The 22,900-nt window shown below is 41.5% G+C and overlaps 1 protein-coding gene across 1 annotated transcript in view; it reads left to right on the top strand.

The window, feature by feature from the left end:
* Nucleotides 1-22,900, top strand: part of RGS6 (regulator of G protein signaling 6) — a 242,709-nt gene that overhangs the window by 203,189 nt on the left and 16,620 nt on the right. Inside the window, exons 11-14 of the mRNA XM_056852259.1 lie at nt 807-868; nt 6,494-6,604; nt 7,913-8,038; nt 17,819-18,005. Coding sequence (XP_056708237.1) covers nt 807-868; nt 6,494-6,604; nt 7,913-8,038; nt 17,819-18,005 — 486 coding nt within the window. The remainder of the gene's footprint in view (nt 1-806; nt 869-6,493; nt 6,605-7,912; nt 8,039-17,818; nt 18,006-22,900) is intronic.

The raw sequence follows: 22,900 nt of genomic DNA, 5'->3' as shown, positions 1-22,900 counted from the left end.
ATTTTTTTCCTTGAATGTACATCCCTAAGGAGAGCCAGCACGGTGTAGTAGTTAATAGCAGCGGACTCTAATCTGGAGAACCAGGTTCAATTTCCCACTCGTTCACATGAAGCCTGCTGGGTGGCCTTGGGCCAATCACAGTTCTCTCAGAATTCTTTCAGCCCATGTGGAGGCAGGCAGTGACAAACCACCTCTCTTGTCTTGAAAACTTTATAGGGTCGCCATAAGTCAGCTGTGACTCGATGGCACTTTCCACCACCAAGGAGAAGCCAGAGCCTAAATACATGTGCCTGAAAAACAATTTCATTTATTTCAGTGACACTCAAATACCATATGACCAGCCTGGTCCAAAAGCTCATAGCATGTGTAGGTCATTGTTTTCCCAATTAATTTCATTCAGAGTGTCTCTAAGAGTAGAGTGGATGGGGACGCCCCTACTCACTTGGAGCTCCAAATGTAAATAAAGTATCCCAAAGGTTTGAAAAAGAGTTAGCTTATATAAGTATCCAGCTAAGCCTGGGCTCATCAGAGCTTGGGAGTTAAGCAGGATTGGTCATGGGTCAGTACTTGGATGAGAGACTACCAAGGAAGACAAGGGCTGCTATGTGGAGGAAGGCAATGGCAAATCACCACTGCTTGTCTCTTGCCTGGAATGTCCCATGGCTCTGGGGTCGCCATGAGTCAGCTGCAACTCAGCTTTCTCTGTATATAAATATCAAAATAGGTCATTTGAAACACAAGATGACATAAGCTGTGATATATATTTGTGCCTTTAACCATTTTTAACCATTTTTTTTCTTCATCAGATAACATTTCTGAATGTGCAAATAGACAGACACTGTTTAAAAATGTCTAAAGTAGCAGAAAGGTAAGATCCCTGAGTTACATTTTTATTATGCTGCTTGTTATTACAGATGCTTGTATCCTGCAAACAATGTGTGCAAGGGTGCTCAGAGAAACAGATCCTTCACACCAGCAGCCTCTTCTAAGCCTCTCCAACTGAGACTGGGGGGGGGCTTGGTTGTGGACAAAATGCCATGAGACATTGGAGGGGGGGTTCAAGTTCAGTACTGGACTGTAGGAAGAGTCTCCTTGTTGTTGACATAATAATAGGATGACTCCAAGTCTTATCGTATTTGCTGTGGCCTAGAAGACAAGGAAGCATCCCTGTGTTGCCTAAGTAACATGGCAGTTTTAAACATACGGGGGGGGGGGAAACAAAATGGCAAAAAAGGCGGTAGAAAAGTGTACAGACAGAATTAAAGCAAGGAGAAGGGATAGAAGAGCAAGATGCAGTGTAAGTAAATGATAACACCGTCCTAATTGCACTAGTTGTGTGTGTCTTGAATTACAAAAGCTATGCAAAATATCATGCTTAGCAGCTGTTCTGTTGCTTTAGTTGAAGATAAATATATTGGCAGTGGTATGATAAAAGAATTGTTGCCTGTGGTGTCTATATTAACATTTTAAGCTGGCCAGTCCCTCTCCACAGCAACTGGGAACTGTTATTCTCTCCAAGAGGCAACTGAGAATTCTCAGCACCTTCTCCAAAAACAATTCCCAGGATTATTTGGGGAGAGCTGGGCCCATTAAATGGGTACTTAACTGATAAGATTTTGCAGGGTAGGTAGGGGCAGGTTTTACCATTTTCCAGTACTTCAATAACCTATAAAATCTGTTTACCAGAGATGATAGTGGAACAAAAGGTAACCATAGTTCTGTCATTACCATCTTCTGCTCTATTAAAAAAAAATGCTGTCTTCTGCTCCAGAGCTACAAAGGATGCTGCCCAAGTTGCTAAATCTTTCCAGTAAACTTGTAGAGATCCTTGCTTATGATCTCCCCCTTACATCCTACAATGATCTGTCTAATAGGTTCTAGCACTTTGTCCTGCACTGCAAATTCTCTTCCCCCTGCTTTCAAAGAACAAGGAGAATCCCTAAGGTACAGGCTACAGATTTTGATTTTAAGACTGATGACAAGAAGACCATCTTGTGAATTACATGCTAATTCAGCTGTCACAATGATAGAGTGACAATGCAATCTAAAGTACCATCTGAATTTTCAGTTATTTGCTGTACTTAGTTGGCATATCCTACTGTACATTGAAGGTTCTGCTTCAACTAATAGGAGAAGTGCAATTCTTCCCATAAGAAGTTATCCAGAAACTGTGATCTAGCAGAGTCCATACTCCAGGTGCCACTACCATTGAAGGCAAGGTTGTCACTCACTAGAAATAGTGCTTTGTCTAGTTCTGTGTTGTTCTCTCTCTTAGAAAGGTAACTAAGATTATTGTGCTCTCCTTGGCCTTGTGAATTCTATGCTGTTGGTCTTCTGTTTCTGCTGCTGGATATGTTGAAAACTATTGTGTGGTTTTGAAATTGATTTTGTTGTTGTTGTTGTTTTAACTATTGTCAGCTGCTTTGAGAACCCTTTGGTCAAAAAGGAGCATGTAACTGAAAGAAAGAAAAATAAAAACATTAATTGAAAGGTACAGGCATCATTCATGGGCAAGGACCTGGAAAGTTTGGCTGGAATCATACATGGAAAAAAAAAACCTAGAAATTCTCCTGCCCCTTCCATTTTGCAATCACAGGCTCTGAGTAGAGTACTGTTTATGTAGAAATGTTCTTAGAAGTAAACTTGAATTGTCAAATTTATTGCATCAGCTTTAAAAGAAAAAAAGAAAAAAGGAAACAGCCCTCTGTTTAGAGTGCAGAAGTTTACTGTTCAGCAGAGATGCAGGACAGCAAACCTGTGAGTTTCACAGACAACAGTACCCAACTGATTTTTAACCTCTACTTGTTCTTCCCATCGCTTGTATCGCTTGTACTGCTGCTGATCTCTAAAAGCAAATACTTTTCCCTCTTCCCTCTCAGCAGTCATGAAATGTAATTAACGGAATGAGATAAGACAGGGAGGGACTCAGGATCCCGAGGCTCTATTGGAACCTGCACTGATTCTAAAGCATTGTGATTCTAATGTCTTGTGATAGAACAGCAACTTTTCAGTGCTGGTCTCTGGAGAAAAGATGTTCTTACCACAAGCAATGTAGGAACAATGGTTTAGCCCTGACAATGACAATTGAAAGTGAGCAATTAGACAGCTTCATGAGCCATGATTATCCTTCATAGTTAAGATTTGTGCACAATATAACAACTAGAGCTATAGAGCTAGTGTAGAAAAATATTCTGTGCATATGTTACGATGGATGTCCAATTTTTTTTTGTAAATGTCAGCATTTAAGTGTGAATGCTAGAAAACTACACTCAGGTGACTTTAATATTCAATGTTGTATCTCCCTGTTTTCAGATGTTCATCTCATTTATCAGAACTGTTAACATTTGACAATCAGCAGATCTCAAGCATTCATAGTACCATATGTACATGGTTTGTTTGTTTGTTTTTCTGTCAAGTCACAGCTGACTTATGGTGACCCCTGGTAGGGTTTTCAACAAAAGAGACCTTCAGAGGTGGTTTGCCATTGCCTGCCTCCATGTCACAACCCTAATATTCCTTGGAGTTCTCCCATCCAAATACTTGCCAGGGTCAACCCTGCTTAGCTTCTGAGATCTGACAAGGTCAGGTTAGCCTGGGCTATCCAGGTTGGGATTAAATTAATGGCTCATGTCATCAAGAATGAAATGCTGATATACATTTCCCAGGTGGTGTGTCATACCTAAGTGCTATAATGTCAATGTAAAATCAACCAATGTAAAATCAATTAGGAAAGCTGGATTAGATTTAGATGAAGGTGGAGTGAAAATTGGAGGGAGGAACATTAATAATTTGAGAGATGCTGATGACACTACAGTATTGGCAGAAAATAGTGAAGATTTGAAACGACTACTGCTGAAAGTTAAAAGAGAAAGTGCCAAAGCAGGATCTGAGCAAGGCTGTCAAAGATAGGACATTTTGGAGGACTTTCATAGGGTTGCCATGAGTCGGAAGCGACTTGACGGCACTTATCACACACACACACAAAATCAACCAAGTTTTAAAAAGTGGAATAATTTATTTTAATCAATATATGAGAAGATATGAACCCTGTGCAGATGTCTAAAAGCATATAACACTGTACACATATAGGGGGAATGGTACTGCAACCATTGGCCTCCATCCCCAATATCCCTGTGCATACAAGTGTATGTGCATTGGGTCATCCAAGCGATCTGCAGCATTGCCAGTCATGTGGAGGAGCCTGAGTGTACGCTTGTGCACTCTTAGAGCTCCCTGTGGATGTTCAGCTGAAGATGCAATTGTAAGGAGGTAGGGCCAGCAGGAACCATATTGCACTCTCTACCAGTATTCAGTGTAATGTTTGCAGAGGGTTATTATAGTTTGCATGATCCAGTATGTGGCGAAACAGTCGTGCTCTGACCTGAAGGCCTATTCTTCCATGCCCTTCAAGGCATCTGAGCCCCAATGGCTGCCCAAGGTCTCTACCTGGCTTGTGCCTCCCATTTGGTTTTCCCAACACCTCTCTCTGTTCAACTGCTGTTACCCCCTGGCCTTTGTAAGAATTGCTGACTGAGAGGTCCAGGGCTCCCAGCTTCCTTGTCCTGTTCTGAGGCCTTGCCTCTGTGTTTCCCACTATTCAGCTTCTGATTACCATGGGGACAGCTTACTGCTTTGTGTGCCACTGGGGTAGTAGCCACTTGCAAATTGACTGCTCTCGTCTCACTGGCACTCCTTTTTAAACTAGTGTGCCTGGAATGATGGAGGTCTAATGTAGTACAGAAAACCTCTACCTGTATTAAAAGCTACAAGCATACTCTCAGCACAGCACCAGATTGAGCAAGGGATTCAAAAGAAAAGGGTAAAATGCTATTCCTTTGTCCCGTCCTCTGTATATGTCATAGCAGATGTCAACCTCAGGCAGGCTCTTTAGCTTAAAAGATTACAGTTGTTCTAAAGGCTTCTCTTTACCTGGAAGCTTCTGCCAATATATGGCAATGGCAGCCTCCTACAGACCTCAAGTAAGAGTTCTGTCTGCTTCAATAAAACCCTCCTCCTTGCTCCCAGGAGTTATATCATCTCTATTTCTCCTCCCACTGGACAAAGAAGCTTTTCCTGAAGTTTCCAGGAAAATTTTCCTGAAGTATTCCTTGTACCTTAAGTCCTCCAAATCTCTGTTTCCTACTAGATATTACCTCCTGTCCGGGGGGTGGGGGTGGAGCTTGACTGTAGATCTATTGACTTGCTAGATCTATTAGTATTTCTAAAAGGGTGGCTGAGGGAGGCTGGGAAGCAATTGAATTGAATTCCCCCCCACACACACCGCCTGTTCTCTGCGAAGAGAGAGAAGAATTTTTTAAAACTCAAGGTGAAGATTTTGCTCAGTTCAAACCTCCAAAGAAAAATGCATTTCTACACATAGTACAAATGTGGAAAACAAGTTGCACCCTGATAGAAGATCTGGAAAAGGAAACCCTGAGTAAGGAGACCAAATGATGGACATATAACTACTAGACAAAGTGCACAAAATTAAGCATATGCAAAATCAGGGAATGAGACTAAAATGGAAAATCATATTAATGCTATTGTTTTGAGGGAGAGTTGAGGAAACAATGGACACAAACCTATCTTGCATGATGATTTATTTGTGTGGGTAATTTATTTCCTGCCTTTTGTTCAAGTTCCTCTAGGCAGAGTACAGCAAGTCAGAATACAAGATGCAGTACAAACAATAAAATATAATTCCATAAAATCCAACCTACAACAGTTTAACAATAAAACGTGATTCATTAACAAAATCATACAGTAAAATAAACATCAAACCAGCAGTAACCCTAATACCCAGAAATAGCAGCCATTTATAGAAACAATGGAAACAATACGACCAACAAAGCTAAAAAATCAATAGCAGAGACAGCAACAGCAACAAAATCAGTACCATCAGTAACTCAACCAATCAGCCTTCTGAAAGAAACTGGCTCCACATTCCACCAGAAGGCCAGGTGTGAAGGAACCAGATGAATACCTGATAGTGTTGAGTTCCCTAATGTTGGAAGTACATCCCAACAATCTTCGTCCCAAATGCCTGCTGCTCGCATCTGCGATAAAGCAGGCCCAAAGAACAGAGTACTGCGGGCAAACTGATAAAATCCCATTGATCTGGTTAGAGAGAATTATGTACGTGCTTAACTTTCCCTTTGCAATCAATTGGACTTAAAATTGCTTAACAATGCTCAGTGAGTTGTATCAGTTTTGGCGGCATAATTGACCTAATCATCATTATGAAGAAATGAATCGGATTTGTCATTACAAATATTATGTTGTGTGATTTTATTTGTTACATTTCCATTCCGTCATGGGCAATATGGAATTACAAATTGACTGCTGAAACCAACCTTTAGTCCAATCTCTTTTTTGTCCATCAGCAGTATAATGAATATATTGTTTTCAAAAATCTATCAAAATAGAGCATCTTTAAAGCATTTGTGAATATGGTTGTTCTTATATCTGTGTATCTTTATTTTTCCTGTTATAGTTTAATTACTTACTCGGATCAATACATTGAGTATGATCCTTTTATAACTCCTGCTGAACCTTCCAATCCCTGGATAAGTGATGACACCACGTTTTGGGACTTAGAAATAAGGTGAGAAGTGAACACTTTTCATAGGAATCCACTTTTCTCAACTGTCTTATTGCTATGCAATGCAAAGACACACACATATCCATCATCGATCTATTTATAGATCATGATGGGTAGCCGTGTTAGTGTGTCTGTAGCAGTAGAAAAAAGCAAGAGTCCAGTAGCACCTTAAAGACTAACAAAATTTCTGGCAGGGTATCAGCTTTCATGAGTTGCAGCTGTGACTCACAAAAGCTGATACTCTGTCAGAAATTTTGTTAGTCTTTAAGGTGCTATTGGATTCTTGCTCTGATCTATTTATGTAATTTATAATAACATGAATTATATTTTTATATTATATTATTTACATATATTAATTTGCAACCAGAAAGCCAGTGAAAAGACATGATCAAAAGGTGTGCTTTCATATGTGGAAGGCAATTTCCACTTATGGACCTGTTGTTTTATTCTTTGAGGTATAACATAAAAACTAAATGCAGATTTGAACTACTTCTTGTGCAAAACATTGCACAACAGCTTGCCTATTCCCTTGCCCAAGAAAGAAATATATAAACTGCTGCAGCACATACCTATAGCCCTGTGGGAATTCCAGCACAAACATTTTAAGAAAAGCACTTCTTTCTTCTTGTGATTTTTTGGATCCAACCCCAAACCTCTTCACTTTGCTATAACCATTAGGAAGAAACTATAACATATCTGTACCAAATGTTAGGTATGGAAATATGCTGTCTTGCACTATGGAGTATATTTCTTGGCATTAAACTCAATTACATAGAAAAGACCCCTTTTAGCAGATTTAGCTTTCCCTTTCTATCACTTGTTAGTGCTGATTATCTAGACCTTGTTTGGTTTTTAAAAACTAATTTGCTGCTGAAAATATGTGGCAGAAACCTAGAGGCTAATGTTCTAAAGTCAATAGGTTTCTCATGAACTTTGAAAACCTCTCAGTCGGATATAAACCACTGAGAAACATTTGATTAGACAAAGACAACCATACAGGTCCATTCATAGTTGTGAGTCATAAATCCAGCATTATCAAACATGGTACAGGATATCCCCCTTTGCAACTCACTTTGTACCCATAAACCCCACCTAGTTTACATTGTGAATTATTGATGGCAACAAATCACCTTTTTTGCATACTGGCTTTTCTTTTCTCTGCTCTCTGAATTCAAAAGGACATGTAGTTTTCCCAGTTTAATTTAAATTTTAACTGCTTACTGGTAGACTTTCTGAATTTAAATTACCATGGGGAAAAAAATTGTGTGGCAACTTGGCAATAGCATTTGTTTTATTCTCTTCTTTTAACAGCAAAGAACCTTCTCAGCACCGTGTCAAAAGATGGGCATTCTCCATAGATGAAGTGTTGAAAGATCCAGTGGGGCGTGACCAGTTTCTTCGATTTTTGGAATCAGAATTCAGTTCTGAAAACCTCAGGTAAAGGCCCTTCAAACATACTATGGATTTTATGCTGCAAAGGTAATGGCTGTGATGCAGAAGAAAAGGGGTAACAACTGAGTGAGGAATATGAGAATTAGTTTATTGTGCAGAGTAACTGTAAATTAGATAACGTTTATGCTAGTCTGGGCCAAAAAGCTAGCTTAAATTCAGCCACTAAGGTCTTTGCCACTGTCCTTGTTAAAGACATGTTAATAGGATTTGGATTGAAGCCAATAGTTTCAAAAGGTTGCTTTATATATTCCAGGATGGGTCACATGATGATTGCAGTAATTACGAGACAATCTGATTCACCAGTTTTAGCACCTAGTTAGCTCCCTTCATTACCTCAGGCTGAGGCTGGACCATGTTCATAGCTGGTGACATGATGTCTGCCAAGATTACTTGCCATGAGTGTTGATGTTTGTAACCATTAATTGCGTTGAACAATTTAAAATATGTTGTTTATATTTTTGATTACTCTGGAGTTCTGGAGAACGTATCCCATAAATCACTGAAAGCTTCTGAAAGGTCATAGGTCAATACTGAGAAAGAAGACTCACAGAAACAGGCTGCAAGGTAGTCCCCACCCTTTCGGATCCTTTGGAATCAGAACTCTGTGGACAGCTGATACTGGAGCCTTCCTTCCTCAGGAACATGATGCAAATGTTCTAATGGCCATGGACCAGGGGCGTGGGGGTGGGATAATGGGAAGCCATCATGGAATGGCTGAGGTGGCAAATGCACATTGTGAATCTTGTAAGGAAACTACTATACCACATGAACAGAGAAATGTCCCTGTTTTGTGTTTCTGAACCCGTTCTAAAGCTTTTATAAGCACTGTTGGCTGGAGGACATCTAGTAAAGGAGAGTGCAGTCACTCTTCTAAATATAATCCTGCATGGTAACATATATTTGTATGAAGGAACTTCAGTGGAAGTGACTGATCTCTCTAGTCTGGAGTAATTCCAGGAGAGCTGTAATTCTGGGAGAACTCCAGCCCCCGCCTGGATGTTGGCAAGCCTAATATTAGCAGAACTTGAGAGTGCTGGCATCCAAACTACTGAACCCAGGACCCAGTTAAGATGGATCTAGGTCAGAAGCAGCTGTGCTCATAAAACCCCAGATGATACTGAGAAAAGCAGAGGTTAGGGGAAGAATTTAGCAAAAGGCTGGGGGATACACTTGCACTAGGTGAAAGAAGGTCTCCTCAAAACTCAACAGCCCCTAGGACCAGAAGAACTATGATTGGTCTAGTAAGTCCAGAAACTTGTGGAAGGGAGAAGCTATTTCAGTATTTTGCCTCTGGTCACAAAGTGCCTAAGGCCAGGCCTGGGGGGAAATCACACCAGCTGTCTCTAGTTTCTGCTTCTGTCAGAGTTTTTGCATAGTGAATCCCACCAGAGAAATCAGTAAAATGTCACAATTAGAATTACCTTTTTTAAACCAACAAAGCAGCATAGGAGCAAGATAGTTCTTAACCTTGAAACAAAGCATGTGTGAATGTGGAAGAAAGAAGAAATTGGGAAGTACAAAGGGGGAGGATTTAAGAGCTAGTGTCAGAAAAGATTTGTACAAATGAAAGTCAGGAAGACAAAGGAATTTCCTGGTCTTTATTAGAATTATCATTTACTTAATTTAAGATAGTTGAATTACTGGATTCCACTTCCTTCCATTCCTCAGCATGCTAGACCACTGCAGCACCTGCCACTGACAACACTCCAGGACCCAGATTTAGCATTCATTTTCTATTCTGCAGCTGAGGGACACCAAAGTTTGCACATCTTCATTCTGCTCACAGTATGGTAGATAAGAAGCAGGGATCAGCTTGCTGTGAGGTTTGGTGAGAGCAGAAGGCCAGGCAGTCACCCTACCTAATGCAATATATAGGGTGGCCACCTCTGGACTGGGAAATACCTGGATATTTTGGGGATGGAGCCAGAAGAGGGTGGGGTTTGGGGAGGGGAGGGACTTAAATGCCATAGAGCACAACATGCTGTTATTCTAATGTTAGTAATGACACCAGAAGAAGCTGATGTGTCCTAGTAGCTCCTGGTTTGATAGCCTTTAGCGTGTAATACTAAAGAGGGCAGAAGTTTCAAGAAGCTGGGATTACTTTGACTTCAGTAGGGGTGTCTGTGATCTCTTGACCACTAGAGGGTGCAGTTGCTCTATAGGTGCATATCTGAGCTAAATTCAGTTCAGAACATCTTGAAGACTTCTCTGGGCCTTTGTTTGTATAATAATGGAGAGAGGAGTATCCTATCCCACGGACACTTGGAAGGCTGCAGGATACTAGCGGTGTTGCGCTAAATTACTGTTTGCAGAACTGTTGTAATTCACTTGTGTTCACAAGTGACGGTGGAGTATGTACGGTAGCACTGGAAATAATATAGGAAAAGTACATGTCTCTCAGAATTTCTTTGCAGTTATGCTTGCCCTCCTCCTTACCAGAGACATGATAATGCTGTGCAAGCTTTGTTTTCAGCCTTTAGGGGAAACATCAGATGCAAAGCCATGAACCATATTGTATAAATAAGCTCTGGATAGAACACTTTGGTAGTCTGGGATCTCAGCTTTTCTCCATTCTGGAGCAAATTGATCTCTCAGTGCACACAGGGAATGCTCTGAATGATGCTTTCATTTGTTGCAGATATATTTATAGATACACAAAAGGTCATGGGGACATTTTTGCATCTGTGAACTGAATAAAGAAGCATTTGCTTTTTTTTTTTTTAAGGCTTTCTCTCTTATCACATGAATAATACCTAGAAGTTAGATATTCTACGCCAACGTGGCATTTGTAGTATCATTTATGAAAATGTCCCTGCTCTCAGTAGGGCCAAACTATTCACAAATGGATAAGGGTCTGAGGTTGAGCAGGTTTGGCCCTGTAGGCTTGTGAGGATGGGACGGCCCTTCGGAAACACAATGGTAAGTTATTCTAAACACTTTGTAAGAAGAAAGGGGAATAATATATACATAAATTTCACTTTGCTCCTTTCATATATTGCTGTCCCAGGTCAAACAAAGTGCAATAGGTTCTCTTTCATATTATTTGGAAGGACAAAAGCAAACCTTTTATAAGTTTATGGTTTATTTGTAAGGACTAATTGCTATATTAATTCCCCAGTCCTAGTGAGTAGGGTTGCCAGCAGGTAGAAAGTGCCATTTGGCAGTAAATGTCCTGTTCCTTTACTGTGTGGAACTGGGCAGCTGTAGCTTTTCATGGCATGAAAGTACCTCACCTGGTAAGCCTCTTTTAAAAGGACAAGACATTTTCGTCCCAGGCAGTTGGGAGGTACGCTCAAGGACCTGTCAGTTCAGCTGATGTCCTCTTTGCTGGTCACAAACAGGGATCTATTTTCTTGACAGTTCGGTTTAGTATGTCTTCATTATGTTTGCCGGTGTTCAGCAATTAGTTTCTCTTTATTCCTTTACCATATTCCTTCCTAACCAAGTAGTGTAGCACAACAGGCTTTTCATTCACACACGCTCAGACATAGCCTAATTGAGTGCTACTACCTTCCCTCATCCTTTCTGTGTAACTGCTCCACTCAGCAGGCAATTGTTTAAATATACAATTAGATCATTCACAAATCATATAAATCAGTCATAAATAAATGCCGCGCTTCAGTGAAATCGTACCCTTCAGTGTTCACCTAAGTAATCTTTAGTGACGCCAATGGCTGTCGATCAGTTTGAATCAGCAGTGCCTTTGCATACACACAGAATTGCAAAAACCCAAATAAAACAAGTTCAGCAGGTGTTTGCTGCTGTTTGGTATGAGCCAATCAAGTGATCAGCTTGCATCTCAGGAGAGCCAGCATGGTGTAGTGGTTAAGAGCGGCGGACTCTAATCTGGAGAACCAGATTAGGTTCCCCACTCCTCCACATGCAGCCTGTTGGGTGACCTTGGGTTAGTCACAATTCTCTCAGAACTCTCTCATCCTCACCTACCTCACAAGGTGCCTGTTGGGGGGGGGGGTAAGGGTGCCTGTTTGGGGGGGGGGGGGCTAAGGGAAGGAATTTGTAAGCCACTTTGACAGTGCATTCCTAAGGAGAATTACTCCAGTCTGAGCCCACTGAAATGAATGGGCTTAGACTAGAGTAATTCTCCTTAGGAATGCACTGTGAGATTCCTTTCAGTAGAGAAAAGCGAGGTATAAAAACCAACTCTTCTTGTTCTTGACATCCTCGAACATTATACATTTGTCTGTCAAATGTACTTTTGGTGACATTCACAGCATCCCTAGCAGTTGGCAGTTACCGAGTGATTCCTTGTGCTCAGATGTTCGTAAAAATGTAATGGTCATGGGACAGCAGAAGTTAAGCCCTTGATTTCAGTGGGAGAATGCTAAGCACATACTTTGTTCTCTGTTAAACCTGCTTAATTGTGGCTGGGTCATGCCCATTGTATATGGGATATATGTGATTTATTTCTCTACAAACTCTTCCAGTCCTAGGGTCCAAGTTCAGTATGCAATAAATACATTTTTCATTATTTATTTAGAATATTTATAGGCCTCTTTTCCAGCTGAAAGTCTACAATGCAGCATGCAGTGAAATCAAAATTATAACAAGTAAAAGCACAAACATAAAATTCAGCAACAGAATTAAAAAAAACACACTCACAAATCATAAAAGCAGAGGAAGCCAGGTAGAATCGAGTAGCACAATGCAAATCTATGCATAAAAGCCCTGGATAAAATTTAGAGGCCTAATATTGTCTAAATAAGTGGTAGAGAAAGTCAGCATATATAAACCAACTCTTCTTCTTCTAAATGAAGTTAATGGTGCCTCATGCATCTGTCTGGGTATTCCATAGCTGGAGTACCATCTCTGAAAGGGTCTTCTCTGCCATTACAACTGCTGGATCTCAGATGGTATCGAGTGGGGACCTGAATCAGAGCCTCAGATCAGGCAGTTTCATACGTAAGCAGGTGGCCTCAAGTCCCATGATCCCAAGTCATTAATGGCTTTCCAGATCAAAACCAGCACTTAGAGTCATGCTCAGAAATGCGCAGACAGTCAGTACATTTTTTTTGAGGAAACAATCCATATGTGTTATAACTTTATATATAATGGGTCATTTTAGAGATCTCATCATTTGAAAATATAGTTTGGTATAAAAATTTCTTTTGATAGGTGTGCTTTCAAGAAGTACAAATAGGCTTGTGACTTCTTAAAGACTACATTTACAGTACAATCCTAAGATCATTTTCCCTGGAGTAGGCCCCATTACATAGACTAAAGTAGGATTCTGCTCACTGGTATTCTTTAACTGAGTCTAAAGCTTTTGTGAGCTAGAGACCCCTTTTCTGCTGTAGCTTATGGAAACTATTGTCATGATAAATGCATTGTTATTTAAGGTGCCACAAGGCGTATTATTTTGGTAGTAGCAGACTAAAAATATAAACATCTGTCTAAAAATATAAATAAAAGGGGTATCATTCCCTGCATAGTAATCTTGAGGAGACATGAACTTGTGGTTATATAAGGGAGTGATGTTAAGTCAAACTAGGTTCTGCATCATCCTGATTCACTTTTTATTAATATACTCACTAGTGGCTCCACTAGGGGTTGCCAGGCCCCTCTTTGCAACCGGTGGGAGATTTTGGGGCAGAGCCTAAAGAGGGCGGGGTTTGGGGAGGGGAGGGACTTCAATGCCTTAGAGTTCAATTGCCAAAGCAGCCATTTTTCTCCAGGTGATCTGATCCCTATCAGCTGGAGATCAGTTGAATTAGCAGGAGATCTCCTGCTACTTGGCAGTTGGCAACCCTAGGCTCCACTGGCTTGCATGACATGAGTGTCTCTGTGAGGGCTACAATATAAGGCAGGGTCCCAGACCTTTTTTGAGCCTCTAGGCACATTTGGGGCGAAAACGCACGGTCACTTTATCCTCCTTTAATCCCTGTTTTAGCCAGGATCGAACGCACATTAGGCGAAACGCATGCGTTCGATCCTGGCTGAATCCTGGCTGAAACAGGGATTAAAGGAGGATAAAGCGACCATGCGTTTTCACCCTTGGAATTCTGACCTGGCATGGTGGACACAGCAACAAAAGGTGGAGGCAGAGCCAGCCACAAAGTGATTGCCACAGCTTACCTTCAGTAACACAGTGCAAATCTTTGTGCTGTGGTAGCAGCTGCACCCAGAGCAACATTTTGAAAAATCTACACAGCCAATCAAATCTCCAACCTTGCCGGGCAAAAGCCCTATCTGACACCATCCTAAAAACGCTTGGTGGGGGCCAGAAAGGGGGTTGGCGGACACCAGGTGCCCACAGGCATCACGTTGAGGACCCCTGATGTAAGGCCATCTGGCTACCAAAGAGGGAGTGATCCACTAAGTGTAGGCTCTTTGTCCCCAACTCCTCCTACATTCTGTAATTTTCCTTATAAAAACGTGGAAAATGATTTCCTCTTCATAGCATCTGAAGAAATGACCTCTGACTAGGGTTGCCAACCTCTAGCTGGAGATCTCCTGCTATTACAACTGATCTCCAGCCGATGGAGACCAGTTTCCCTGGAGAAAATGGCCGCTTTGGCAATTGGATTCTATGGCATTGAAGTCCCTCCCCTTCTCCAAACCCCACCTCCTCAGGCTCCGCCCCAAAAATCTCCAGGTATTTCCCAACCAGAAACTGACAACCCTACCTCTGACTCATGAAAGATAATGCTGGAATAAATGTTGTTAGACTTTAAAATGCCACTGAACTTCTGTTTTATATTGCTTCATGTGTCTTAAAATAAGCAGCAAATGAATCCTGAATCAGGTAATTCCCTCCAAAGAAACAGACCAAAAGCAGAAGACAAGGCAGAGCACATATTTTTGTCTAGGCCTTCTTTTGTGGAGATGGTTGTGGATAACAACCAGCATATTAGTTGATTAGTACACTTGAATTTACTTATGTTAAATATTAAAACTTAGAAGCCACCTTTCCTTTTTTTGTCAGGAAACTCAAAATGATGTTTATTCTGTGTAAACATTGTCCTTATAGTTGTTTATTTCGGGTCTCTCTCCTCTTTGTCTCGCAAGCTGTAATCCTCACTCACAGCGGTGCCTGTTGTCTTAGGTTTACATTATGCCCTGCCTGCCCCTGTCACAACAGTGGGCTGTCTGGAATGAGAATGCAGTGATGAATGTTTTCCTCTGGCTATGCGTCCTTTTCCTCAGGCTGTTCTGCCTGTCCTGAGTCATAATGGAGCAGCTTTGTCCTATTTGCTCAGGGCTTTCCGTATCTTAAACTGTCCAGAACGATCACAGTTTTCATTCCATGTCCTCTATAAATAAAATCATGGGAAGGTAGTTCCGAAAGGCCACCATTCATTTTAGCATCCTCATTTTGGTACACATTTAGTGATTCGATTGCACACTAATTGTCCTATATTTCTGTCCTGAAAGCAAAGCTTGTGATGGCATATTTAGGCTGGGCTAAGTAATAAGACTAGATTTTTTAAAAAAAAGATTTTAAACACTTGTATTGATCTGTAACTGTGGATCTCAACAGAGGGATCGTTGCAGCATTCCCAATGTTGAATGGCGTATCCTCCTTGCTCTTTCTTTTTGGTTGCCATGGCTTTGGAGGAGGAGTACCAGAATTGGACAGTCAATCAAACTACAGGAGGTTTTGAAAGGCAACTGTGGTACAGCCCACCAGAGCTTGTCACAGATGGCTTAAATGCCTCTCCAAGCTGAAAGATTGTTAAGAACTGGAAATAGCAGCATGTAGATGCTTTATTTTAACTACTAAAAACAAAACTTTGCAAATGCAGGCCATTCTTGTTAGAATTTTAGTTGTTTGAGGATTCCTGGGTATGGGAATACATAATTATACATTATTCTTCAACAATGTATACACATCATGAGAATATATATATTCTCATCTATCTATCTATCTATCTCCTTATATATGTATATATATATATATCCTTATATATGTATATGTATACACACACACACACACACACACACACACATATGTGGACCAGCCCCTGCACAGAAATAACAAGATGATTCTGTTAGACTGAAAGATCTCTGCCAAGTGTTGTCCCAGGGAGATGAAAACTGTATTTATTGTAAATGCCCACAGGATGTCATTAACACTTTATACAAATTCCTGACAAAGCTTTTCCTTAACAGTCAGAAAATTGCTCCCCCCACAACAGTTTAGCTTAGGGTGCCCCTAATTATGCATGTGAGGGCAACAGCCAAAGCCGCATTGAGGGTCACACATCCAGTGGTATCAATATGTGGTGTTGAAGACTGATAACATCATTGAAAAATAGACCTCATCCGAGGTTCCTCTGGGGTGTTATCAGCTCCTAACAGTATATATTGACTCAACTGGATATGCATGTCTGGGCATAGTAGGGTCCAAGTTGTTCTTGCACATGTAATTACAAACAACATCTTGTGCATAGTAGGTGTATGTAAGTATCTACCAACAGTTAATTCAGAATACACAACAAATTTAGACTAGCTACAGTGCATCCCTAAACAGGGTTACAACCTTCCAATCCCATTAGTTTCAATGGACTTAAAAGGGTGTAACTCTGCTCAGGACTGTACTGTCAATAAGTCTTCCAGTAACATCCCATAGCATTATTTTTTTCTGATAAAGACCTCATTTTAAGTTTTCCTGGACTTGTAAATCATGGGCATAAGCAGACTTGTAATCAGAGTGGCCTTGCTAATGTCAACAGTGTCAAAATGGAATCCATTTCATTCTTTCACATCTATGGTTCTTCAGATCCAACTGAAATGAAAACCAATTTTTATTAACAGCCAGAAATGCAGATGTAACTGATCGGTCTTGCATAAGGGCATTTTTCTCCCATGAGGTCCAAACCAACTTTGTTTTTGTCTGATACTAATACAAATGGAAAACATATGTTGGCTGCAGTGTATGTTTGATATATGTGTACTGAATTTTACATCTATCAAAAGTGAGATAGAGGCTGACGTAACATTTTTAGGATCAAATACCTATGATGCTGGGATTCTGTGAATGGGACTCCATAGAGGTTCTTTGGCCCTATAAAAGGGTAGGGGCCAATCTGGACTGCAGTTGCAGTGCCAAGGAAGGGAGGGGTTAACTCTTCACCCACACCATTTCCCCAGTCACTACTGCCCCTACTTTTAGGCCTAGTAAGAAAAAAAAACTGGTACCGGTACTGTGCCTTGCTGCACTCCCCCCACCCACCCCCACCCCTGGCAGAACTTTAGACAGCTGAGGAAAAGATTTCAAGTCAGGGAAGTTGCAGGAGGAAGAGTTAACCCCCACCCCAGTGCATCTGCAATCCCTCAGAAGCTGTTTTTAAGGTAGAATTTCACATCTGGAGTTCCAGCATCACATGTCATTTAGCCCTTAAAGAAATGTATGAAGTCATACAAATAGGACACCATTTTCGTATCTGATTATTGCTTAGCCATTTAAACACTAATAACAAGTGTCAATAATAAGCCTTTCATGCGGTGGTTATTTCAAATATTATTCAGTGCTAGTGTGTTACATTGATTTATTTGCCTTTAATGTAGCTTGAATATTAGTGGTCCAGAATTTTAACTGATGTGTCATAAATGGATGAGCGCCACTTCATTTAAGTTGTAGTAGATAAGACTAGGCTTAACCTTTGCCTTGGTGCCTCAGGTTTACCCTCATTTCTGAGCCCTGAGCTCTGCTTGACAGGGAAAGGAGAGGGGTAAAAGTTGAATTAAATAAATAAATCTTTTTTCTCTCGTCTCCCATTTTTTCCCCTCTCTCTCAACATAAAGGTTTTGGTTGGCTGTCCAAGATCTAAAAAAGCAACCATTGCTGGACGTAGCAACCCGAGTGGAAGATATATGGCAAGAGTTCCTCGCTCCTGGGGCCCAGAGCGCCATCAACCTGGACTCTCACAGCTATGAGATAACAAGCCAAAATGTCAAAGACCCAGGGAGGTACACATATGAAGATGCACAGGTTCGGATTTGGGTGTCATTCCTAATAGTGCGGTAGAACAGAAGAGGGAGTGGGGCTTTTTGGTTTCAGATTGGGCAAGAGCTACTTCTTTAAAAGCCCTCCAGTTTGGTCTGTTAATTTGTACTATGGAGAACTGTTAATCTGCAGTTGGCAGCAGAAGTTATCAGGGTAGGATTAGATTTGCACAGTTATTCCCAGAGGAATTATTTAGAGCGATTATCAGACTTAACTAGCTAAAATCCAAAAGACTTTGTGTTGGACCTTTCAAGTGACTGGACTGAACTTACTCCGTTGGCCTATAGGACAGGAAGAGGCTGCTGCTAGCCCAACCCCCACCACTGGAGGGCCTGTTTTCCATGGCTGGCAATAGGATATATTTCGTCCCTTGATTCCCTGAGGGAAAGAAGAGTTTGTAACTCTAGAAACTCTTGAGAAGTAGACTCATTGAGCCAGCGTCAAGTGTGGCCTCCCAATGATTTTCTTGATTACACGTGTTCTTCTTGAAACCAATTTTTAATAACATTCAGCAGCAGCTCTGAATTTCTCAGAGAATCTAGCTCCTGTTTCATGGCGTCACTAATGCAATATGTTTCTAACACTAGTATTGGGTTGCTTCTGCACTAACTTGTTTAGTCTGGAGCAGACATCTTTTGTTCATTCTACTTTTAGAATCTCGAGGCCATTTTCAACCTACTGCATTTCAGATTCTTTTCCTATGTTGCTTTCCCCATCTTTTTCAGAACTGATTTGTGGTGATTTCTTTTAATTAAAAGGCATTTGTAGTGCGAACCAGCCACATGTTGATTGACAAAAATGCCATTGAGGATTTTCAGGGCTTCGTTGAGGATTTTCTTGCCTTCCTTTTCTTTTGCTGCTGTTTCACAGCTTTATTAAGTACTTCTTGTCCACTTTCATGGGTGTTACCAGGTGTGGTGACCGCACATGTACCCTTGGCATGTGTCACTGTGATTGTGGCCCCCTTTCCAATCTGGGTTCAAATCCAAACTAAAATAATTTGAGTATAAGAATGCTACCTTCCTTCCATTTCCTCTCCCTCCTAAACTACAGTAGCTGCCAGTTTAAGTTCTACAAATCTAGGTAGTGACTGACATAGTGGCTATGATTAAAGCCTAGTATGTCCTATACATGTTTAAAAACAAGAAAAATAAGAAGAGAGAGTACCATGCCCCCTCAGTTGCAAATGTTGACTTAGTGGAGAGAGAAGTGTATTCTTTATGTAGACATTTTCCTCCAGCTGTAGAGGAATGATGAGAGTCTCAGTTCCTAGGCCCAGGCATCAGCAACTGAAGCACACTCCTGGGCTTGGTATGAGGAGGTAGCAAGAGATACTAGTGGAAGTGCATTGTAATGGCATTGTTTGAGGCAGAGCTCTGGCACCAAAAACAGATTTCCGGGGTGAGACCTGGCATGACCTAGCTTAAACTGAGCCCTGAGTGCCTGTATTCCTGTCCATAAGCAAATTACATTCCTGTCCATAAGCAAGGCATAATTAGCTAAATGAAAACAGTGGTGTGGTAGGGAAGATATGCAAGGAAGGAAAGAGAATAAACAAAATGAGTTTTCTTAGATGAGTCACCAATTTTTGCTGCTATTGTTGATTTTTCTTTTTAAAGCTATACGTCCGGTGAAGTGGTCCTAAGCCCTCTGCAGACAAGTGTAGAATTTATCTGCAGAGGAAGATTGTGATCATTCTGGCCCATCATGGAGAATAAGTATATTGGCAGATATTGGCCATGATACCTCCAGACTTAAAGGAGGTATGCCACTGAATACCAATTACTGGCGGCAACAGTGGAGTAGGGCCATAGTTCGTGTCTACTCCTGAATACTCCTCTGACATCTGTCCTGTCTGATGCCTCCACATAGGGCATCACATTTTAATACATGGTCTGGGACCTTCGTATCTTTGGGACCGCCTCTCCTGGTACACCCCCGAAAGGACATTACAATTGCCAAAAGCAACCATTTTCTCCAGGTGAACTGATCCGTATTGGCTGGAGATAAGTTGTAATAGCAGGAGAGCTCCAACTATTACCTGAAGGTTGACAACCCCATCACCGGCCCTAGAAGTGTGTGGCTGTCCTCAACAAGGGCCAGGGCCTTCTCGGGCCTGGTTCAGGACTGGTGGAACTCCCTCCCCAATAACATCAGGGCCCTGCAGGAACCTTAAAGAGTTCCACAGGGCCTGTAAGACAAAGCTTTTCCACTAGGCCTATAATTGAGGGTTGCTGCGGGTGTCATGTGCTGGCCTCCCTACCCTCCTTCTTTTGGCTCCGCCTGATTATGCATTATGGGGGGCTCTGTCTGAATGCCATGTGCTCAGTATCTATTATGTTCCTAATTGAGCGCCACTGCTCACAACCTGCATTCAATCGCACCCAAAGAGTGCTTGTGAATGGTTCCTCTTCCACTTGGAGAAGAATGACTAGTGGAGTGCCTCAGGGATCTGTCCTGGGCCCTGTGTTGTTCAATATCTTTTTAAATGATTTGGATGAAGGAATAGAGGGGATGCTTATTAAATTTGCAGATGATTCTAAATTTGGAGGGGTAGCAAATACGGTAGAAGACAGAGCCAGGATACAGGATGTTCTTGACAGGCTGAAGAATTGGGCTAAAACCAATAAAATGCATTTCAACAGAGATAAATGTAAAGTTCTGCATTTAGATAGAAAAAATCAAATGCATAATTATAGGATGGGGGAGACTTGTCTTAGTAGTAGTGTGTGCGAAAAGGATCTTGGGGTCTTAGTAGACCAAACACTGAATATGAGTCAGCAGTGTGATGCGGTAGCTAAAAAGGCAAATGCGATCTTGAACTGCATCAACAGAAGTATAGTGTCCAGATCACGCGAAGTAATGGTATTGCTTTACTCTTCTCTGGTTAGACCTCACCTAGAGTATTGTGTTCAGTTTTGGGCACCACAATTTAAGAAGGATGTAGACAAGCTGGAACGTGTCCAGAGGAGGGCAACAAAGAGGGGTCTGGAGACCAAGCCCTATGAGGAAAGGTTGAAGGAGCTGTGTATGTTTAGCCTGAAAAGGAGAAGGCTGAGAGGGGATATGATAACCATCTTCAAGTACTTGAAGGGCTGTCATATGGAGGATAGTGCCGAGTTGTTTTCTGTTGTCCCAGAGGGTCGGACCAGAACCAACGGGTTGAAATTAAATCAAAAGAGTTTCTGTCTTGACATTAGGAAGAAATTTCTAACAGCTAGAGTGGTTCCTCAGTGGAACAGACTTCCTCGAGAGGTGGTAAGTGCTCCTTCCCTGGAGGTTTTTAAGCAGAGGCTAGATGGCCATCTGTCAGCAATGCTGATTCTATCCTTGGACAGTTCATGAGAGGGAGGGCATCTTGGCCATCTTTTAGGCATGGAGTAGGGGTCACTGGGTGTGTGTGGGGGGGAGGTAGTTGTGAGTTTCCTGCATTATGCAGGGGGTTGGACTAGATGACCCTGGTGGTCCCTTCCAACCCTATGATTACGACGGAAGTCGGTTTCAAGTAGCCAGCTCAAGGTTGACTCAGCCTTCCATCCTTCCGAGGTTGGTAAAATGATTACCCAGCTTGCTGGGGGTAAAGTGTAGACGACTGGGCTAGGCAATGGCAAACCACCCCATAAACATAGTCTGCCTAGTAAACGTCGGGATGTGATGTCACCCCATGGGTCAGGAATGACCCAGTGCTTGCACAGGGGACTACCTTTACCTTTAAGATTATTTTAATGATAATGGATGCTATTTTAATGTATATGTATACAATAACAACAACAACAACAACAATAATAATAATATAATTTTGTTGTTGTTACCGCCCTGAGCCTGGCTTTGGCTGGGGGTGGTGGGATAGAAATTTAAATAATAGATAAATAAATAATAAATTAGGGCTTAAACATGTAAAGCCCCTAGCAAAGAGACCCAGATCTCACAATTGTTACCCACTGACTTTCAAGAGTGTCCGTTGCACAGATCAGGCATAGTCTGTTGGAGTGTGAACGTGCAGATCTCTATTCAAGCTGAGAAATAAGACTCTGGGGAAAAGATTAACAGGAGGAGCAGGGCAGGGCAAGGAGGGAGAGAGGCAAAGGTGCAAAGCAGGCAGGTCTTCAGGTTAAAAGCACAGGTAAAAGAACTACAAATGCAATCTGTTTGGCCAGCCTGTCAGCCGCCTCTTCTTCCACCCTTTCAGAGGAGCTGCTAGGAGGAAGTCTGAAGCCGGTGGTTAAAGAGACTTGTCTTTGCCTAGTTCCAGCTAAGCTTGCTTTTCAGGGTATCGGGGCAGGACTGAGGAGTGATTTTGGACTGTGGATGGAAATGCAGTGTTACCACTTGATAGCAATTGATACTATTTATACTCTGCTAATTATAATGACAGCCCTTATTGAACAATTCCCCTTACTTCAGTAGGCACTATGTGTAGAAACACATAAGGAGCCAGATGGTTTTTATATATAGGCAATAAAATAGGATTTTCCCCAAAATACATAAGCGAGAAATGCATCATTTAACATGTTGATCTGCACAGTCATTCAGAGGCAGTGTTCTGTGGTTTTATGGTATACAATCCGTCTCCTTAGCGGGCTTCAAACAGCATACCCTAGTCATTACAAGTCCCCCCACCCTGATAAACAGACATACGGCAAGCCCAGATGGCATATCTTTTCTGAGAATTACACCACAGCTAAAGCACACACCCACAATGAGGTTTTGCCCTGGCTTTCAAGGAATACAGAGCCACATATATACTTTGCGTGCGTTTTTCACTTGAAACACCCCAAAGACTTGACCAAATATATCATAGTTCTGACACTTTCTGGAATGTGGCTTACTGTACTGACAAGTTATGTTTGCTAATGTAGGCTGTGTGAATAAAGCCACAT

This window comes from Euleptes europaea, chromosome 6, assembly GCF_029931775.1.
Source record: "Euleptes europaea isolate rEulEur1 chromosome 6, rEulEur1.hap1, whole genome shotgun sequence".
Classification (NCBI taxonomy): Eukaryota; Metazoa; Chordata; class Lepidosauria; order Squamata; family Sphaerodactylidae; genus Euleptes; species Euleptes europaea.
The sequence above is the reverse complement of the archived record's forward strand: the minus strand, read 5'-3'. Positions and strand labels throughout refer to the sequence as shown.